Below are 23,593 nucleotides of genomic sequence, written 5' to 3' on the forward strand. Positions count from 1 at the left end.
CCAATGGAGGATTATGAAATCATGAGGTAGGTAAAGGTGGATGCAGTAATTAGGGCACGGATTCCAAAGGAAAAAGAGCAACAAGAAGAGGAAAGGAGTCATCTTGATCAACTTGCATCTGAGCACCAGCACTGAAATAATATGAAATAGACTCGAAGAAAGATACATCCACAGTGACATACTTCTGACGGAAAATCGGATCATAACATCGATATCACTTTTTATTTTTTGAATATCCGATAAACATACACTTAGTGGCTTGAGCAGCTAATTTATCACGGTCAGGTCCAAGTCTATGCACAAAGCAAACACACCCAAATACCTTAGGTGAGAAAGAGAAAAGCATTACATTAGGATCCAAGATGTGCAAAGGAATTTGGTCTTCCACGAATGATGAAGGCATGCGGTTGATCAAATAACAAGTTGTGATAACCGCATCACCCCAATATGAAGCATGAACATTTGATTGAATCATAAGGGTACGTGCTACATCAAGGAGGTGCCTGTGTTTTCGTTCAGCCACCCCATTTTGTTGGGAAGTATAGGCACAAGTGGTTTGAGATTGAATGTCATTGTCTCGATAAAATTGCAACAATGCTTTGGTTTTAAACTCAAGGGCATTATCAGTGCGGATAATCTTGACAACAGATTCAAACTGAGTTTTTATTTCAGTAACTAAAGATTTGAGGATACTCGGAACTTCAGATGTTTCTTTTATTAAGAACACACAAGACAACTTAGAAAAATCATCAACAATAACAAGATAATATCGACACTGAGTCCTGGTAGGAATCTTACTAGGACCCCATACATCCGCATGAAGAAGTTCAAAGACCTTATGACTGAACTGACTCTAACTAGAAGGAAACAGACTCCGATGATGCTTGCCCAACTGACATGCTTCACACTGAAATGACATAGTAGACGAAATTTGAGGAAAGACACGACAAAGATTTGACAATGAAGGATGTTCGAGACGACGATGCCACTGAACAGGACTGGAGGAATAATCGACTGCAACATAAATGTTTTCCACTGGGTGATGTAGATAGTAGACTCCATTTTCTTCGTAGCCTCCACCAATCTTTCCCGTCAGCAAATCCTGAAAATGACAACACACAAGATCAAATATCACTCTACAGTTTAGCTCTTTTATAAGACAACTCACTGAGAGTAAACTTTGAGGAAATGAAGGAGCATGAAGGACATTTTTCAACTGCAAGGAAGAGGATATTGTAATGAAGTGCCAAATGAGAGAGGTGGAATCTCCAAAAGCAAGCACGGAAGCACGCACATACACAAGAGGCCACTAATGGGCAAAAAACAATAAACCACAAAGGTGGTCAAACACAAAAAGGTGAAAAAATATATTTCACTTCATAAAAGAGCTTCACAAGAAGCTTAGAAATTACATGGGGCCAAGCCCCTTATTTATACACAAAGGGACCCAAGGAGGGGCTCCCATAGTGTCGTTGGAGCCCCTCCAACGATCATATTTATGACCGTTGGAGGGGTCCAACGACACTATGTGGACCCCCTCCAACCAATACAAAGAAGAATAAAATAAAAAAAGAAAATAGAAAAAAAAGAATGAAAAAGAAAAAAGAAAACATATCTTTGGGATATGCGATTACAAGTGAAAAGACAGTTTTACCCCTAATAAAAGAAATAAAGAAATATATATATATATATATATATATATTTATATATATAGATAGACACATAGACATATATATATATATACAACATATTTTAACAGATATAGAAACATTTCCCTGACCAATAACCGAAGAGGAACTCCCATCTGCTAATGAGATTCCTCGATGTGCAGTAATATCCTTTAGATCTGAAAATTTTTTAGAGTTTCCACATAGATGTCTAGATGCACCAGAGTCAATGATCCACTTACTATCATGGGGATGAAGATGGTCTTCTGTTGAGTAGGCCACACCAGCTACAGGAGAAGAGGAGCTTGAAGGACGATGAATGACCAGTTCAGCATATTTTGTACGACTAAGGGTGATACAATCACTTGGAGAAGTGGTGTCATTCGCTACCTCTAGTTTTGTAACATTAGCTTTTGGACCATTAGGCTTTGATGTAGGAAAGACAGACCGTCCATATTTATCCCAACAACGATCTTCTAAATGTCCTGATTTCCTGCAAAAAGTACATTGGAGTTTACCTCTACCTCCCATACCTCTTCCACGACTTCGTCCTCTAATATTCAGAGGATTTCCTCGTCCATAACTAGATGAAACAGCTAGAGCAGATGTCTGAGATATAGGTTGAGATTGTGGAAGATAGATGGCAAGTCTACTCAAACGATTGTATGCATCAGCAAGGGTAGGAACATCAAACCCGGTCAACATTTGAACTTTCGCAACTGAGAAGTCTGAAGATAAGCCTGTGAGGAACCGAGCAACCATAGTCTGTTCTTGATGATCTTTTTGCTTTGAACAACACAGTGGCCTATGAGCATTAAGTCTTTCAAAAGCAGCTTTAACGGAGGCATAGTGTTATGCCAAGGTCCGATCGCCCTACTGTAAATTATATATCTCCTGTTCAACTTGGAGAATACGGCTCACATTAGTCTCTTGAGAGTACGTATCTCGAAGATTGTCCCACATCTGTTTAGCTGTGGTATAATAAATTAGACCATATGCAATATGAGGTTTGATGCTATTCATGATCCATGACATAACAATGTCATTATCTTCGTCTCAAGTAATATATTTTCCCACTTTATCATTTAGTTCAGTTTCCAACAAAATATGTTTTCTATGATGTCCAGATACCGACATCATAAACGTTCTGGACCACCTGGCATAGTTTGTTTCATTTAATTTCACAGAAGAACCATAAGAGAAAGGATTTGCAAAGGCTTTATATTCACAATAGTCTCATTCTTGGAATCGGATTTCAGAACTTCACCCATAATGAATGACGGTAACTTAAGAGATACTGCCAATAACACTGCTGCAATAAACGACCACGTGAAACAAAATTTATCACAGTTTGTAAATATGGTAGATTCCAAAAAAAATCGTTCAAATATACTCTCCAATCCACTAAAAATTCAAATCTGAATGCTTCAAGACCATACGGTCTGCTCCACACGATGCAGAACTTACGACGACACCAGAGACAGTGTAGAATCACGACACCAGATCTGAGATCAGATCTGAACTAACCAAAACAGATAAAAAAAATCCAGTTTCACAAAAAAAACTCCACGACATCGATCCAGTTCCACGACATAAAAAAAACATTTAATCGATGATATGATATGAACAAATCTCAGACCAACTGCTCCACACGATGCAGGATTCACAACGACACTAGATCTGTGATCAGATCCGAACTTAACAAAAAAAATGACTACTTCAAAAAAAGATTTCTCGACAGCCAAATCCACGATTGAACAACATAGTTACTCTTCACCCCCACTCAGATATGCTATCAGATCTGAACTAACGAGAAAAAAAAACCAGTTTCCCGAATTTTGCACAACACCCATACTTGTCGCTACTCGATCCGATCGACATGGATATATAGATCCACCATGACCTTTAGATCTGATTACAGATCTGAGTCATGATATTTGTCAGACCTGTTATTAGATCTGCATCACTTATTCTTCAAAAAGAGATCGATCACACCTTTTTTTTTTCTTCACGCAATCTACTATCCTTCACTCGAGCTTTGGCGCAGAACACAAGATCACACTCCCAAGGTCGACTGCTCTGATGCCATGTAGAATAATAAAATACACAGAAACCGAGACAGAGAGAGAAAGGAAGAGGGAGAGAGAGAGAGGGAAAAACGTCAAAAGCTGCATTAGGTCTAATCTCCTCTAGTTAAATAGAGATTAGCCAAAAAGGATAAAATTACATATGGGTCCCTTATTATATATAAAATACCTAAAAACAACTTTAAGAATAAATAAAACTTTAAGTGGTCGACTATTCTTAACAACTTTGACAAGAGAAAAGTCATTTGTCACCATTGTCATGAACCAGGGCACTATAGGTCTCAGTGTCCTAAACTTAAAGAGCTAAGAGAAAAGAGAGCCACGATTGTTGGATTAGAACCCAAAGATCAAGATGCATCGGTATCTATGACTCAATTAATAGAGATTCTCCAACCCCTTATATTAAAGGAGCTCCCTCCTCATCTGAAGCTTTAACATGAGCAGTTGTTTCATCATTTTCCGATCCAGGTAACTTTCCTTAGCTTCTTGACTCTGATGCTTCTTTTCATATGACCCTAAATGACAATAGCTTATCCGAATGTTTCAAAAATAAGTCAAGTGTGTCAAAAGTTTTTACAGTTGATGAAACCTCTCTTGAAATAGAAAGAATAGGAAATTTTGAAAATGTCCATAAAACTAAAAAAATGTATTCCAGATGTTAGATATATCCTTAAACTAAATTTAAATCTTTTATCTGTTTCTTAAATAACTGATTATGGATGTAATGTCTCATTTTCTTCTCATGGTTGTTGGGTACAGGATCGTTAGTTAGGAAAGCTGATTGGGGAAGGCCATAGAGAAGGAGGACTCTATTACATGAATTTTTTGGAATTGTCTAAGAATGCTCTCTGTTATAATATTTGGAAAATAAAATTAGACTTGTGGTACAAAAGACTTGGTGATACTGATATGGCCAAAATCCAATATTTTTTTAGTATTGAAAAATTTTGTAATTCTGAAAATTTTACTTGTAAAGATTGTATTCTTGGTAAAATGAAAAGATTACTATTTCATGATATAACCTTTGTTTCTTCTAGACCACTTGAATTAATACAATTGGATGATTGGGGTCCTGCACCAATTGTTTCGAAAAAGGGATTTGCATATTATGTGATTTTTGTTGATGATTTTTCTAGGCATACTTGGATTTACTTCCTTAAACATAAATTGAAAGTCGTTTCATACTTCCAAACATTTCATAACATGGTTAAAAACAAATTTCAAAATGATATATCCATTTTTCGCACAAATTCAAGGGGAGAATTTGTCCAAAGAATTAAAAAACTATCTTACTTTACATGGCATTACGCATCAAAGGTCTTGTCTATACACACCGCAACAAAATAGACTGGTCGAACGTAAACATCGGCACATCATGGAAACAACTAGGACTTTATTAATAGCAAATCATGTTCCAAAGGAATTTTGAGCAAAAACTATCCTAACTGCTACTTATCTTATTAATCGAATGTTAGCTTCCTCTTTGAAAAATATAACTCCAATAGAAAAACTTGTGAATCTTTCTCCGGAATACTCTACATTGAGAGTGTTTGGATGCAAGTGCTTTGTTTTCACTAACAAAAATGACAAACTCTCTCCTCGTGCGATTCTTTGTGTCTTTTTTAGGATATGCCGATAATAAAAAAGGCTATGGATGTTTTGATTTTCAAAATGAACAACTATATGTATAAAAAAAAAGCTTCTTTGATTTTGAAAAACCAAAGAAAGTCACTAAATATACTTTCCTAATAGATTTGACCTCAAAACCTATTGAATACGATCTTGAATGTAACTTTGGCAATGATCAAAGTACGATTGATCTCGAACACAATGATGAAGAGCGAATCCATAGGGATGTTGGTTTATAATATTCTAGACGAAGAGAGTCAAATCTTCCATGTGCACTAGAAAAATATTCTGAAGTATCCACTAGAAGGTCATCCCGAGTTTCGAGGCTTCTTGAAAAATTTGTGTCATACGAATCCTTTTCACCCACATATAGGGCAATTATTGCATTAATACACTCATATGAGGAATCATCATCGTACTCTCAAGCCAAAATTCATGTAAAATGGGTAAAAGCCATGAAAACTGAGTTGGATGCACTTGAAAAAGCTTCTACTTGGACTATTCAAAATCTTCCTCTAGGTAAGAAACCTATAGGTTGTCGATGGGTTTACAAAGTTAAAACAAAGAGTGATGAAACTCTTGAAAGATATAAAGCCCGACTAGTGACCAAAGGCTATACCCAAGAATATGACATCGATTATGAAGAAACCTTTGCCCCAGTTGCTCATATGACTACTATCAGAACTTTAATTGCCTTGGCTTCCATTAAAAAATGACCTATATTTCAAATGGATGTCAAAAACACATTTCTAAATGAAAACCTAGTAGAAGAAGTGTACATGAAAGCCCCACCTGGTATTAGTATTCCTAAGGATAAAGCTCTTCGTTTAGAAAAAGGGTCTTAAACAAGCACTAAAAGATTGGTATGATAAGTTTAGTCAGGTTATGCTTAATATTGGTTTTCAATCCTGTTTGATTGATACTACTTTGTTTATGAAGAGTTCTGATGTAGGGATTATAGTGCTTCTTCTTTACGTGAATGACATGATCATCACCAGAGGCGATAAACAGGGAGTTGAAAACATAAAAAAACTTTTTAAAACTCATTTTGAAATGACAGATTTAGGTTTATTAAAATATTTTTTAGGAATTGAAGTTGCTTATTCACCTCGTGGGTATTTAATGTCTCAATCTAAATTTGCTTTTGATATTATTTTCAGGTCTGGAATTACAAATTATACGAAAGTGGACATTCTAGAAGTTGTCAACGTTAAAATGAGAATTGATGATGAAGAACTTCTTGATGATCCTACTCCTTATAGACAGCTTATCGGAGCCCTTTCTTATATTTCCATTACTAGGCTAGATATAGCACATGTTCACACAACTATTCAGTTTCAGCATGCTCCCACCTCTGTGCATATGGGAGCACTTTTGCGTATTATTAAATATTTAAAATCCTTTTTTTCATGAGGACTCTTCTTGTTTGCTTTATCGTCTTTAAATTTGCTGGCATATATTGATGTTGATTGGGGAGGTGATCCCAATAATAGGCACTCAACCACTGGTTTTTGTGTATTCTTAGGTGAATTCTTAATTTTGTGGAGGTGCAAGAAGCAGCAGAAGGTCTATCTTTCTTCCACTAGAGCCGAATACAGAGTCATGGCAACCACCACTATAAAAGTTGTTTGGCTCAGACACTTGCTAGCGGATATGGGAGCTGAAGCGACACAAGCTTTAAAAATTTGATGTGACAATAAAAGTACAATCTATATTGCAAGCAACCAGACATTCCACGAGTGCACCAAATACATCGAGATGGACTGTCACTAATATTAGAGAGGAATACTTACATGGAACAATTGATCTGTCTTATGTTACATCAGAGTACCAATTAGCAGACTTTTTCACCAAGCCACTTGTTGCGCCCAGATTTTACTTTCTTTTAGACAAACTTTCGAGTGTTAAAATGTAAACTGAATATAAATTGTAATATATATAATAATATTATTATATATATATATTTATTTTAATATTTTTTCCCTTTTTTTTAGTATCTAGTTCAATAGGAACTAGAACTTTATTCAGTCAAGTTCCTAGTTGGAACTTGACTGACTTGTATCAGTTGGACTCTAGTCCAACAGCTATAATAAGAGTCATTGGACTACAGTCCAACGACTCTTCTTGGGAGAGCTCCAAATGAGCTCTCCTCTCTCCCTCTTCTTTGTATAAATAAGAGTGAACCCCCTCAATGTATTTACTCAATGCTTCTTAAGCATTTTTATTATTAATAAAGATTTATTATTTCAGTGTTGTGTTCTTCCTTTTATACCCTTTTATGGGTTTGCTTGAAGTGTCTTTATAGACACTCTTGGTGGATTCAAGTGCGTTTGTGGAAGACCACCATTTCCTTTCAGAAGGACTTGTGTTTGTGCACATTGTGGTTTATTTTACAGAGGATACCACAAGATTTAAGAAAAATGAGACTTTAAAACCATTTCTTTAATAAAAAAAGTGCTTGACATTTGACAACAGGCAGGTCATTCTTGATTATAAATAGTTACCAACACAAACATATATTCAACTGAAATATAGGATTCACCTTTTTTATATATGCTATCAAATAAAAATGTAAGTCATACTGTTAATGAGACAATGAACGAGAAAGTAGCTCTAGCATACCGTTTCGTATATTACAAAAGCAAAACAGAATAGATAATACTGTATAAGAAATAAACACTATTCTTCAAGGATCTAAGCATTTGATTTTCAGAAAGTATCACAAAACAGAAAGTGTGAATGATTTGTATCAGAAATCAAATGAATTCATTTGTATAATTTAATGACCTCAGTTATGCCTTCAACATTGTCACTAGAAATCAGAAGTCTTCAGGTGCATTACTAAAAACAAAAATTTTCAGCCACAACTTTTGGATCTACCATTCTCAATGGAAATTCCTTGGACTAGTGAAAACCTTCTTTAATTCTAGTTGTATTTTGGATTAACCAGAGATTTGAGCTTTCTTTTAGAATTTCATAAAGTACTCACCTAAAAAAGGAAATTTTCATAAATTTCTCAACAAAAAATGAAACTTTGAGGGCAGTAAGGTATGTTACTTACACAAGCAAGTAAAGTGGTGAACAATTACTTAAAAAGAACAGATCAGTAGGACAAGCCATAGAATTTAAAGGCAAGTCAACAAGAATAAAGAAAAATTTTGGGGCATTGTCTGGAAAACAGCTTAAACAATTGAATTGTTATTTATAACTGCAGATGATGGGCTGGGTTTCCTTATGAAAGACTACTTTTATCTTGCATTTGTTCTTAAGCATTGAAAGAGCTCGGTCACACTCTCAGAGACCCCTAAGGGGTTCTCATCACACGGTCTCTATCTATCTAACTTACAGCCCCAGGTCAAGCCCACATGCAGCAGGCCTCTTTTACTTATTAACAGGATGCTTGAAACATCTATACCTTATATAGCCTCCAAATTACAAATTCTTCCCAAGAATTTGATATTAAAGCAGGAGATGCATGAGGAATAAGAACTTCTAAACAAAACAAACCACTAATTCTTTAGCAAACTCATAAAAATCACAAAGAAACCTATGAGAAGATGAATGATTCTTTCCTAAGACGCATGATTTTTCCTGATGCAAAACATGTCAAAGGAAAAATTCAACAAGCTATTCGATTTATAACATGAAAAAGATGTAGACAATGGAACCATAAAGGAACCATTTCAGTCCATTCTACAAAACAGAATGGGAAACCAAATTTAAGCACAGGAAAGCTCCCCAACACAGAATGCAGAGATGTTATCAATACAAACAAAGCACACAGAGGAAATTGATTTGAAAAAGCAGCAAGAGGTTGAAGAACTGCCCTCCAAATATGAAGAAGGCATATCAAAAGAACTGGATACATGGGCTTATGAGATTTTGCATTTTAAAGAAAAAATATAGCAAAAAGAGCATTTTAGAATATAATAATTACCTCAAGCATAAAATTCATCCCACCATCTACAAAATAATATGGTGAATTAGTCAGCAAGAAAAGTTTTTTTCCCTTATTCTTCAGCATTTTCAGAAAACGCAGCACCTGTCCCTGTTCCAAGCACCCGAAACTCATGTGAAAAGCCACAGAAAAATCAGTTCCAAGAATGGTAAGCAGGTAATGCACAATCACATAGTGTAGCATAGGTTTAATAGACTACCAAGAAATTTAATTCAAGTGAATATGGAAAAAATAAGAATTGACAGATTATTCTTCAAACAGTTAGCTAAAACATGTGGACTAAATCTAGGTTTAGGAATGTGGATGAGTAAAACTGATCTTGAACCTGGGCTGTTTGAGTTAGCTTGATTCAGATGAACAAGGATCAGAGCTCAAACTCAAATCAAACACATGTATTTTTCTTTTTTTTATAACTAAAAGTAATAACAGTGGCAGTATGAAATTTGAACCCGCCACCTCTCTGTGTGCTATTAGCATCCTGACCATTAGGATAGACCTTTTTTTCTTTTCCCATCTGTTTTGCATATAGACTATATAAGGACATATTAGCATAAACTTTTAAAAAAGAACAAGGAAAATTTAAGCCAGTCTTGATCAGCCCAAGATCAACCTTGAGATCGGTATTTTATTAAAAAAAAACATGGCTCACTTATGTAAACAAACCCGAGATTTTCACGAAAACCTCACCTAAGATGAATATTTATCCAGCAAGAAAGGACACACAAAATGCTGATTTTAAGCAAGAAGAGAAAAGGTTTTTACACAAACTTATATTTTAATTTTTACAGACTTACATTCTTCACTAAGTATCTCTGAGGATCCGAAAGAATTTCCCGATGAACAAGTCCACTTTGATGAATATGTTGAATTGCACGGTTTACATCTTGATAAATATAGCAAGCATCAAAATCCAACTTTGCATCAACAAAATGCTGTACCATGTCCGCAATAAGGCAAGCCTATAAAATAACAGTGCCAAAATTTACCCTGGTTAGTAAGAATACCAAAGCACTCTGTCATCACATGCAACATACAGGACTGTATTAGTGCACAAACGGAACTGTTACTTCCGAAAGAAAATAAATATATATTGACAACATAATATATATATATATAACACATATGGTTTTGCATATGGTTTTTATTGATTTGGAGAAGGCATACGATAAAGTACCTAGGGACGTTCTCTGGTGGACAATGATGAAGAAAGGTGTTTCTCTCAAGTACATTAGTATAATTAAAGATATGTATGAAGGAGTAGTAACCAATGTTCGCACTTGTAGAGGGGTGACAACCAATTTTCCTATAACGGTTGGGTTACATCAAGGATCTGCATTAAGCCCTTTCCTATTTGCTATAGTGATGGATGACCTTACGAGATCAATTTAAGAAAATGTGCCGTGGTGTATGTTGTTTGCTGATGATATTGTTTTGATTGATGAGTCTAGAGCTGGGGTTAATGCTAAGTTAGAATTATGGAGACAGACATTGGAAGCAAGAGGTTTTAAGTTGAGTAAGAGTAAGACAGAATGCATGGAATGTCGGTTTAGTAAGCAACGAAGTAGTGATGGGAGTGTAGTGAAGCTTGGCGAGCAAGAAATACTGATGAATGATTATTTCAAATATTTGGGATCTATCATTCAAAAGTATGGAGAAATTGATGGAGATGTAAATCATAGGATAAAAGTTGGGTGGATGAAATGGAAAAGTGCAACTGGAGTGTTGTGCAATCATAGAATGTCATTGCGGTTGCAGGGAAAGTTTTATAGAACGGCTATTAGGCCCGCTTTACTATATGGTACGGAATGTTGGGCTGCCAAGAGACTTCATATTCAAAAACTGAGTGTAGCTGAGATGTGTATGCGGAGATGGATGTGTGGAAATACAATAAAAGATAAGATTTGGAATGAGGAGATACGTAAGAAGGTAGGCGTTGCACCCATTGAAAATAAGATGAGAGAGAATCATTTACGGTGGTTTGGACATATTCAGCGAAGGCCTAATGATGCGCCAGTTAGAAGGATGAAGAAATGGGAAAATATATTAGTTAAAAGAGGTCGGGGTAGGCCTAGGAAGATATGGATGGAGGTGATAGGAAAGGATATGAATGATTTGAACCTCACCGAGGACATGGCATTGGATAGAAATGATTGGAGGAGAAGGATTCATGTGGAAGACCCAGAATGATTTTCTTTTTTTGGTTCATATCGCCGACCCCAATTGTTTTGGGATGAAGGCATAGTTGTTGTTGTTGTTGTTGTATATAACACATAAATCCAAAAGACAGTTGGTCACAGAGGGACTGTTGTGTGCAGTAAAAGGAACCAGTGGAATAGAGCAACCCACATCCTGCAGTTCTGACCTAGACACAGTGCCTCATGCAATCCACTGTTTTCCAGCTACTACATACGGATATCAATATAGGTAGGAGGTAACACCCAGAAGCATTACCTCCCGCCTCAGGCCATCCCTCTAGCAGGAACACAACCAAGCAGAGGAGGGGACACGAGCCCGCTTGGCAGGGAAGTAATGTCATATGCTGCCCTTGGTGAATGTCTACGCTGAGAGAGAGAGAGAGAGAGTAATCTGGACTGTTCAACATGCCTGGGTCGATATTTAAGTGCATGCATGCCATGCAGGTCTCAGGTAATATCAGCCATTAATTTCCTTGAGGAATTTAGAATATTTTACTTTTTACAGATCAGGAAAACCTAAAAAGTTATTTGAAAATGGTGGAGAATACAGAACAAAAAAGAATTCCAAAATTTTGATACTTTTAAGAAAAAATTGCAGAAATATTCCAGGATTTGAAATAAACACTCTTTCCATTTTCATCATAATTAATAATAGAAAACTGTCGACTAATACTAAACAGATTACAAGTCAAAAGAGCTCAACTTCACAGTCAGTCACATAAACTGACTAGCTTTCTTAGGATTTGATGTTGCCAAGTTAAAATTGTCTCAGAAATATGAGTCTATCAAATATAGCATGTGAATTACATGAAAAAACAAAGACATCATCTTTCCAGGAACACTATTTAATTGCTTGTCCATATCAATTGCTAATAAAATTAAAATGACAATTTTGATAAGGAAATTGGGCAACCAGGTAAGTTTGGTGCCTTAATTTTTTTTCCTGAAGAAACAGCCATAAAAGTTGAATGCAGTTGAACATAAGAACAAAAAATTAAGGTAAACAGGATCAGCTAAGCAATATGTTGGGGATAAGAAATCAGCAAATTTACCTCACTAAAGCAAAAAAGATCCATTAAACCAACAAGCCCACGAGCCAGATCTCGCCCAATATGGCGTGTTCCATATATCTCATTGATTTCCTCCCTGCTTAGCTGTTAGTCAAGTTATAACAACGAAGTAAGTTTCAGATAATAACTCTTCTATCTGATGACCTCTCACCTCATCATCATTCAAACAGAAAGTAATTCATCTCAGCAAAAGCATCACAGACTAGATGCCAAAAGAGCATCACAGCCAAACTATGGATAGCACACAAAAAGTACAGCATTTATAAGCAAAGATAACAATATCAACTGTTTTATCTTTCAAGGCTGGTGGTAGAATTATCTAGTTCACTCTGGAAAAAAAATAATGCAAGAAATTTTTACAAAATAATACCCAATCTATTGACTAAAAACTTAGATGAAGATGAGTGTGAATCAGTGGGCGGGTCCAGATAGTGCTGCAACCAATTGCATTACAAGGCTCAATCTCTTGTAAAAACCCCCAAAAAAAGAAGAAGGAAACATCACATATCCCTACCTCACTTTATATATCTTAAACATCCACTATTGATCTTCCTACCAGCAAACAGGGGCACTGTCATCCAGTAATCATAGCAAAAAAAAAGATTTTCTACTTACTAGAGTAACCAGCAAAGAGATGAACCATTTACCTTACGTCGTCCAAAAAAGCATCCATCAGGTTCAATTGACTGGAAGAAGTCCATTTTCAGAAGACAGCCCTTTAGTTTGTCATAATATAGGCCTCTGATTGGAAAGGAGGGATCATACTTAAATTGCATGCAGCTCTCAGGATACCTATGCTGTCAAGCATGTCAAAAACAAAAACACGGGAAATCAACTGTGCAATCCTAAATTGACTAGATGTAAGACAACAAACTGCCTGACACAGATTTCTCTTCTACATCTCAATTAAAGACAGTTTTAACTAACCTCATTAACAAGATGCTCTTTTGCAAGGTCATATATCAAACTCTGTAAGTTCTCAGAATAATGAGCCAGTGTATAGTCGTAATCGAAACCATAGACGTGAATATTCTCCAACCGCAGGTTTTTATTAACATAGATACCTGCAATCCATGGGGAACAAAAGGCAATATCAAATGCACATTAGGTGCTTATCATCTTAATGAACAAAGCAAATACCAATCTGTCCATAGTTTTTGAACACCATGACCAAATGCTTTTAACCAAAATACTGCTGTCAACAAACAAAGATTTCCAGAAAAGAGGCATGGGATATATTCAAGCCCTAACATGCAAAGAGGAACAAGAAGGAAAGAAAAATAAGAGAGTGGAGAAGGGTTACGACTTCATTGAATAACACCCATTAGGGTTACAACATAAAAAGAGGGGTCGACCCCCATAAAGAACACAAAAGGCAAAACTACTAAAGTGTACATGCTATTCTACAAAAATACCCCTATATTAGAATTGTATGCACAAGACACTTAATAAAAAGGAGTATCAAATAAAATGGTACTACGGTATTTCCTCAACACTGCCCCTCAAACTTGAGGTGATGAGAACAACCCAAGCTTGAAAAGAAATTGATGGAAAGCCTTTAACAGCAATTTTTTCGTAAAACAATCAGCAATCTGATCTTGAGTCTCAATATATGCCAAAGATATGACTCCATCTTGATAAGCCTGACGAGTAACGAGTAAAGTGACAATCTATCTCAATATGCTTAGTCCTCTCATGGAACTCTAGATTTTTGGCAATAAGAATAGCACTTTGATTATCACAATACAAAGTAGTTGTAGTTGCTATGTTTATTCCCATATCCTACAACAACCACCTCAACCAAATAATCTTTGCAGTCACCTGAGCCATAGCACTGTTAAAATATGTGTATTATCGTCATTTGTAATCTCGTATATATTTATATTCATATATATATAGATACATATACATATATATATGTATATGTATATCTATATATATATGAATATAAATATATATTCTTTATTCACCCAAAAGGGTATTTCTGTAAATTCCTGTTTTGCGCATATTCCACTTTGGAATATTGCTTGTAATTTTCCATTTTTATTTTTTATTTTTCTTCTTTTTTCCCTTTTTAATTTTCGGCTTTTGTGCCACATAGGGAGGCTCCCCAAAGAGTCGTTGGGGAGCCTCCAACGGTCACATATGTGACCGTTGGGGGCTCCCAACGACTCTCTTGGGAGCCCCCTTTGTGGCTCCTTTTCTTGCTTATAAATAGGGGCTCTCCCCTTTGTATTTACTCACTCTTGAGGGAGCTCTTGCTCCATTGTAATGGGGTTTTTACCCCTTTTCCATTATTTCTTCAATGATATGCAACTTATGACTTTATGTCATATTTTTCCCTTTTTATGGGTTTTATGTCTTAGCACATTATGTGCTTGTGTTGTTTCTCTTTAATGGGTATATTTGCACTTCACATGCATAAGTATGGGTTCATTATTGAACCCAACGTATTTCAAGTCATTTTCTAACATGGTATCAGAGCAAGGTTACGATGGGGTTGTCCTTTGGTGCAACGGAAAGCGTGTCGCTCAAGAAATGGCGAAGTATTCATTGCTCTTCCTTTTTGTTTTGAAGTTATTCGGTATGTATCCCTTTTCTTAAAGTATTATGCATTTGAAAAAATGTTTCTTGCATATAGTTTGTTCGTTTAATGGCTATGATAGTTGAATTATGTCTTTTCACATTTCGTGTGCTCGTATATTTAAAATATATATATATATATATATATATATATATCTCCCTCAAATTTGGTGAACTCGTTTGTTGTTCAAATATATAATTTGTGTTTATCGAACTACTCATCGCATATAATAGCAATTTATGTTTTTTCTTAAAATTACCTTCAATTATGTGAGATTTATAATTCTTACATAAGTATCTCATGATTGACCTATAAGTTAATTTTTAAAATTATATATATGATTTCTTGCTAAAAGTAATGATCTTTGTTTAAAATTTCTTAACTCTCATATGAACCCTAATTTGATTTGAGTTCCTCTTTTGATTATGAATTTTAGTGCATTTTTTTGAAAAATTTGATATAATCCTTATATGAAAATCTCTCACATCTAAAATCTTTGTTGAATCCTAAAGTAGTTCTTGTTAATGATAACTTATAAGAACTCCTAAAAGTTTTTCAATGTTTCTTTTTTGAAAAATTGTTTATGATAAACCATTAGGAAAGATTTTTTAAAAGGAATTTCTCACACTACATAGAGTGCATAAGTTCATCTATTGCATCCTTTTGGTATAAATGATTTCATCTTTATAAACTTGTTGGTTTGTATTTTTCATAAGGTTTCGAAACCTCTTAGTAATATCTTTTAAAAATGCCTACATTGGCCATAATATGGTTTTCTTTGTCCTCAATTGCAATTGTTAAAGTTTGAGAAGTTCAAGCATTGCGCTTTTTATAAAGTGCATACTTGCTCACTTTTGTGTATTTTTGTACACATTTGTTTCTCAAATATTTGCGCTTGTATGCATTCCCTCCTTTTTATGAAATACATGCCTTAGTGCATGTTTGTTTACACCTTGGTGTGTATTTGTTCAAGTATTGTATGAGTGCCTTCGTGCATATCTTTTATAAAGCCTTCTGTGCTTACATGTGTATTATCTCTTCGTAGACATTTTTGCATTATGGAGCCTTTATGCACATTTCTTTTTGTGAAAAATATAATGAATTTAGATATTGAGTTCTTTTTTAAATCATTGTAAGTGCTTTTAGCACTTTGTATGTTTCCGCATATCTCATCTCAATCAAAGGATTTTTAAAATTGTTATATGGGATTTAATCCCAAATCTATAAATTTTCAAGTATTTTAAATATTCTTTCCTTGAGTATTGTGTTAAAGCCTTCTTTGTGAACCATTACGGTTCTTATGATTTCTTTGATTAAAAGCTTGATTGTCTTGATGAATTCTTTATGTTGTTGTGTTTATTGCTTAATAAGTCTTTTTTGGTATAAATGACTTGTTTGAAGATTAAGCATAATTTGTGTTTATGCAAAATTATTGTTATAAAGCACATTATTGATTATTGGACCTTTTGATTCAATTTTTTAATCGGTCCTCTTTTCTTTGAAAAATGATTTCTAAAGTGTTTATTGCCTTTTTGTGGCATTTATATTTGTCCATCACATGTTATTTAATGCATCATTTATTTGGCCTTATTATTGTTATATTAGAGATGTTTGTTGAGGTGAGTTATGGGCACCTCGTGTTATATCATTTTAGTTTGTCCACCCTCCATATTATAGATGGTTGTTGAGGTGAGTTATGGGCACCTTGGGACTCTAAAATGATTTGTTGTATGATCTCTAATTATGAGTGTGGCACTCATTTTTTCTCTTGTGGCCATTGATATTATGGATGCTTCTATGTAAATGTGATGGACATATGGTGTTTTGAAACCTTAAATGTTTTAAGGTATATTAAAATCAAGGGTTTTGGGATTATTGCCCAACCTTTTCTTGTTTATGAATCTTATGAGTGCATTTGCACATTTATGATTTTGTGCTCTTGTGGTTTTGCACAAGTATTCTAAGTGTTCTTGGTGTGTGTATGTTCACACATTTGTTCTCAAGAATTTTATTTTATCAATTATAGTATCTTGTTGAAGATATTTTTTACATGCATGTTATTGTTATGAGAAATCATTTTAAAAGGAGTATTGTTTTATTCGAGGTTTATTTTCATTACAAGTTTATTGCCTCAAAGGTTTTTTTCCTTTTGTGCCCATTATCTAAATGTCATCATATGTAGACAAGAATTTTATTACACCTTCGTGTGTTTTTAGCCCTTTGTTGGCTTTTGCTCTCTTGGTCTAGTAGCTGAACACACTTGTCTTGAGTGTTTTTATATGTAGACAAGGCACGTTGATTCACACCATGGTGTGTGATTTTTAGCCTATGTTGGCGTTTGTGTCATTGTTCTAGTCGCTTAAGATGTATGCCCATGGTTGGCTCATTTCACTCATTTCAAGTGCGATCATATGTAGACAAGAGATGTATTATGTTTTAGCCCATGGTTGACTTATTACTCTTGCTCTAGTAGCTGAACATACTTGGTTTTAAGTGTATTTTTTACGTAGACAAGAGATACTTTTTAGTCCATGTTGGCATGTATTCTCTTGTTCTTGTCGTAGATGCACTTATTTCAAGTATTATTATATGTAGACATGAGGTTCTTTTACACACCTTTGTGTGTGTCTTTGGCCTTTAATGGCTTTATATTCTTGATCTAGTAGCTTATACACTTGATTTATGGGTTTTGGAGGACTAATGAGGAAGATGTTTGTAATGGATAAACTATTGTTGAAATTTGCAAAATTTCATTCATGACTTGTGTTTTTCAAGCAAATCATATTTTTGATATGCATATCAAGTTGATTTCTTAGCATTTAATCTATATATTAAGTGCTTATGGTTTTTGCCACCCTTATATGCAAAATGTGGATTTTGTCAATTAAGTATGACTTTCATAAATGATTTTAAAACCTTGTGAACTCTTGGGTTTATTTTGCCTAAAGTATGCTTGGAGACTTCGTTTCTCTTGTTTGGCACTTCATTACATGTTTGAAGCATGATCATTAATGAGTTCTTTGAGTATTAATTCATTTAATGATAAGTATATGCATATGCTCTTTATGGCCTTTTTTGGGCTCTCATTCAATAAAGCATAGGTATTTTATGCCTCTTCGTAGGCTTCTTGTGGTATCCCTTTGTGGATCATTTTGTTATTCCCCATTATGGGGTTATATTTGTCCAATGTTGGACCTTATGAATGCATTATGCATTCTTGTAATTTATTTTTGCATAATTTGCTTCCGCTCAGTTTGTTTTAACATGATGTATGATTTTGAAACTTTAAGTGTCATTTCTGCATAATTTGCATAATTTCTAACATAGATCATCCATAATTATGCTAGTTAGAAATGGTCCATTTGAGTAAAAGTGCAAAGATATGTTTTACTTGTTTCTTTGTTGATTCTCTACAGGATCGCTAAAGATGTGGAACATTAGATGCATCATGGATTCGATCGATGGGGAATTGGACTTGAAGACCTAGCTCAAACTGTCATGAAGATGGAGTTTTTTCTTAAAGACTTTTGAAGACTTAGACTTCGTCTCAAGACTTCCCTTTGATTTTCCAAACTTTCGGGTTTTTTCCCCGCAAAGTTTGAGGGGGGATGTTAAAATATGTGTATTATCGTCATTTGTAATCTCGTATATATTTATATTCATATATATATATATAGATACATATACATACATATATATATATATCTATATATATATATGAATATAAATATATATTCTTTATTCACCCAAAAGGGTATTTCTGTAAATTCCTGTTTTGCGCATATTCCACTTTGGAATATTGCTTGTAATTTTCAATTTTTAGTTTTTATTTTTCTTCTTTTTTCCCTTTTTAATTTTCGGCTTTTGTGCCACATAGGGAGGCTCCCCAAAGAGTCATTGGGGAGCCTCCAACGGTCACATATGTGACCGTTGGGGGCTCCCAACGACTCTCTTGGGAGCCCCCTTTGTGGCTCCTTTTCTTGCTTATAAATAGGGGCTCTCCCCTTTGTATTTACTCACTCTTGAGGGAGCTCTTGCTCCATTGTAATGGGGTTTTTACCCCTTCTCCATTATTTCTTCAATGATATGCAACTTATGACTTTATGTCATATTTTTCCCTTTTTATGGGTTTTATGTCTTAGCACATTATGTGCTTGTGTTGTTTCTCTTTAATGGGTATATTTGCACTTCACATGCATAAGTATGGGTTCATTATTGAACCCAACGTATTTCAAGTCATTTTCTAACAAGCACTGCCTCAGTAGTGGATTGAGCAGTCATTTTTTATTTCTTGATTTTCCATGATATCAAAGATTCACCTAAGAATACACAAAATCTAGAAGTGGAATGCCTATCCTGAGAAGCTCCACAAAAATCTGCATCACAATAAGCTTTCAACTCCAATGATCACGTAACAGAAAATAACAAGCCATAATGCATAGTACTCCTAATATATTTGATAATCCTTAGAATAGTTGTCAAGTGGGATGACCTACGAGTACTTATGAATTAACTTACCATGTGAACTACAAAAGTAATGTGTGGTCATGAGACAGTCAAATAAATCAAACTCTCAACCAGCTGCCTATAAGCCCTAATATCACTGAGTAATTAACCATTAGTGTGCTTTAATTTACATTTGGCTTCCATAGGAGTGTCCACTTGTTTTCTATCATCTGCAAGTCTCGCTTTACTAATAAAATTTGTTGCAAACTTATGTTGGGTCAACAAACATCCTTGCTTGGAGTATGAAACTTCTAAACCTAGGAAATATTTCAATTTTCGCAAGTCTTCATCTCAAAATTTTGGGTTAGTTGTGTCTTCACTTTGGCAATCATTGCCTTGTCATCCCCAACAATGATTATATCATCTATATACAACAAAAGAAGACATTGACCCTGATAAGAAGATTTCACAAACAAAGCAGGCTCATAATAGCTCTGTCTAAATCCCAAGTTCATCACTAATGCACTGAATTTTTCAAACCAAGCCCTTCAGGCTTGCTTTAACCCATATAGAGCCTTCTTCAATCTGCACACTCTGCCCTCCTCATCAACAACTCCTTAAGATAACTTCATATACACTTTTTCCTCTAAGTCCCCATTCAAAAAGGCATTTTTAACATCCCTCTGTCATAAGTCTCATCCCCTCACTACTATCACTGCCAACAGGGTTCTCATAGTAGCCATTGTTAGAATCTCCACCTGTACCGGTATCGAGAAAGGAGAGAGAGAGAAACGAAGAAGAGAAGCAAGAGGGGTCTGCGGCTGTCATGATTTCTGTTAAAAAGAATCATGACCTAAAACTCATATTAATACTTGAATGTACAGTATGGGTCTGGATCTATTATAATATGCAGACCCGAAGAAAAGAAACAACAATAACAATAGTAACATACATAAAATAGGTGGATGTGGGTCGGGTCTGGAGTCTTGATATCCAGACCCGAGACCCGTACACCTTAACACCTTTTTCACCCCCCGAAGTTGATCATGGTTTTGAACCATGAACAACTTGTCTTTAAGCATCCAAAAATGATCTTTTGTCAGGCCCTTTGTAAATATGTCTGCAACTTGTCTTTCAGTATTGACAAACTCAGGCTCAATCTCTTTTTCTTCAACTTTTTGTCTTACAAAATGTTGGTCAATCTCAATATGCTTAGCACGACTGTGGTGAACTGGATTGAATGACATGTTGAGAGCACTTTGATTGTCACACAGCAAGGTAGAGCGAGCAATCGTTTCTCCTACTTCAGTTAGGAGATGCCTGACCCATGTGGCTTCGGTAGTAGCTGCAGCCATGGATCTATACTCAGCCTCAATGCTTGATCTAGCAACAGCCTTTTGTTTTCTACTGCTCCAAAAGACTAAATTCCTTCCAATAAAGACACAATATCCTGATGTAGATCTTCGTTCATCGGGATCCCCTGCCCAGTCTACATCACAGTATACAGTAAGTTCACGCTCATTCTTGCCCAACAACTGCGGTGAATATATCAATCCGTCCCCAATGGTCCCTTTCAGAAATCTAAGTATCCTCTTAACTGCTTCCATATGTCCAGTACGTGGTGCATGCATAAACTGAGACACTTGATTGACTGAATAAACAATATCGGGTCGAGTGAATGTGAGATACTGCAACATTCCTATTAGACTGCGATACCTGGTGGGGTCATCACACAAATCTCCATCATGAGCACTGAGTTTTTGGTGAAACACACTTGGAGTTCCTAGAGGTTTGCAGTCTTTCATGTCTGCCTTGCTGATAACATCCACGATATACTTGTGTTGAGTGAGTGGCAAGCCATGAGCCTGGTTATCAACTTCTATACCAAGAAAATAGCGCAGGACACCAAGATCTTTCATTTTGAATCTCTGACCTAGTAGGTTTTTCACTTCTTTGATGTGAGCTTCAGAGTTTCCTGTGATGACAATATCATCAACATAAATTAATAGTAGAGTGATCACATTCTGACTCCAAAAAATAAATAGTGAGTGGTTCAATACGGAACGAGAAAATCCATGTTTTTGAATCTCAAGCGAAAAGCTATCAAACCAAGAGTGAGATGCTTGCTTTAGACCATAAATAGCTCTCTTTAGCCTGCACACGTGAGTTTTGCAATTGTGTTTTTGATATCCAGGGGGTTGTTCCATATAGACTTCCTCCTTCAAATCCCCATGCAAGAATGCATTTTTCACATCAAGCTGACTTAACTTCCATCCATGTTCAACAGCCAGGGAAAGAATAATTCGAATTGTTCCCATTCTCACCACCGGACTAAAGGTCTCATCATAGTCTTGCCCTGCTTCTTGAGTGAACCCTTTTGCCACAAGTCTTGCCTTGTATCGCTCAATGGTTTCATCTGGCTTGTACTTTATTTTGTAGACCCATTTGCATCCGACAACATTTTTGTCAGGTGGTCTGTGAACAACTTCCCCGGTTCCACATTCATGCAATGCCTGCATTTCATCATTCATGGCTTCTACCCATTTGGTAGAAGTGGCTGCCTGATAGTACATAATGGGCTCATCTTCCTTATTGAGTGCAGTTAAAAAGAGCTGAAAATTCAAGGAGTTGTTATAGCTGACCCACCTGTCAATAGAATGTCGTATGCGATTTTATTTTCTGACTTCAAGAGTGTGAGAGAGAATAGGATCGGTGACTGAGACATGATCTAGATGATTTGATGCTTTCGGTCTCTGTCTAGAATAGGAAATGCCTTTGTATCTACCCGGTACGAATGATGGTGCTTCCTCCTCATTCTGTGATCCCGATGTCCCAGTGTTCTCAAACATCTCTTCTTCTCGTTGCACACAATCTGGGGAACATGCTTCATTGAAACTAGCAAAAAGTTTTGAACTCATCCAAGGATAGTAAACTTCAGTTGTGTTGGGGAACGTATCCGTTGTGTCGGTACCATGATCAAAATTTTTCTCATCAAAGACAACATTTCTTGAGATTATGATGTGTTTGTTGGTTAGATCATAACACCTATATCCTTTGTAGTCATCTGCGTATCCCACAAACCTACACTTTTGAGCTATGTCACATGGGTGCGGGTGCGATACGAGTGCGGGGCAATTTCAAAAATTTTGGACACGGAGACTCCGCTATATATATATATATATATATAACAATAATTCTAGTAAACAATTAAAATTAAGGTAAACACATCTATGGGCCATGGTTAAAGGAAAAAAACTTGAAACTATGACCTTGTGAAATGGTCCATAATCTGTACTGGTCCAATTTTTGAAATGACCCCTTTACTATAGCATTAACATCTTTGTGATCTGTTTAGTTTTGACATTCAAATGTTTAAACTTTATACATTAACAGTTGCACAGTCTGTGCAATGCAGTCTGTGACTGTGCACAGTCACAGACTGTGTAATGCAATGACTCTGCAGTTGCAGTTGCATAATCTGTGACTGTGCAACTGCATTGCACAGTCTGGTTATATATATATATATATTTTTTAAAAAAAGATATATAAAAAATGATTTTTTTTGTTTTTTGTCCTAAAAATAGATATTTTTGGACTCTGTCAAAGTTGACCGAGTCCAAAATGTGGACAGACTCTGCCTCGACTTGTTGACCGAGTCCGGACCGAGTCCGAAGCCGCACCCGTGTCGGGGTGTGTCGACTCGGGTGCGGTGCCTCCCTAGCCGAGTCCGTGTGACAGCTTCTGAGCCTTGTCCTGAAACTTGTTTCTCAGGGACCGATCAATATGCACATAACAAACACATCTGAAGACACGCAGATCGTGATAACTAGGGTGAGCCCCAAAAAGACAATAGTAAGGGGACTTATTTTCCAGAACAACCATAGGCAGTCTATTTATCACATGAACGGCAGAATGAAAAGCATTTGTCCATAAGTTGATGGGAAGGTTACTGTCATG

At 35.7% G+C, this 23,593-nt stretch overlaps 1 protein-coding gene across 2 annotated transcripts in view; it reads right to left on the reverse strand.

Annotated features, from left to right (window-relative positions):
• The window catches only part of LOC149834992 (uncharacterized), a 114,756-nt gene that overhangs the window by 24,405 nt on the left and 66,758 nt on the right, over nt 1-23,593 (reverse strand). For both annotated transcript variants that reach the window (XM_090010356.1, XM_090010357.1), the window contains 5 exons: nt 13,534-13,670; nt 13,254-13,403; nt 12,589-12,690; nt 10,136-10,300; nt 9,321-9,431 (listed from right to left, as the gene is read on the reverse strand). In XM_090010356.1, the coding sequence (XP_089866482.1) occupies nt 9,321-9,431; nt 10,136-10,300; nt 12,589-12,690; nt 13,254-13,403; nt 13,534-13,670 (665 nt within the window). The remainder of the gene's footprint in view (nt 1-9,320; nt 9,432-10,135; nt 10,301-12,588; nt 12,691-13,253; nt 13,404-13,533; nt 13,671-23,593) is intronic.

This window comes from Nuphar pumila, chromosome 6 (genome assembly GCF_984573655.1).
Source record: "Nuphar pumila chromosome 6, dmNupPumi1.hap1.1, whole genome shotgun sequence".
NCBI lineage: Eukaryota > Viridiplantae > Streptophyta > Magnoliopsida > Nymphaeales > Nymphaeaceae > Nuphar > Nuphar pumila.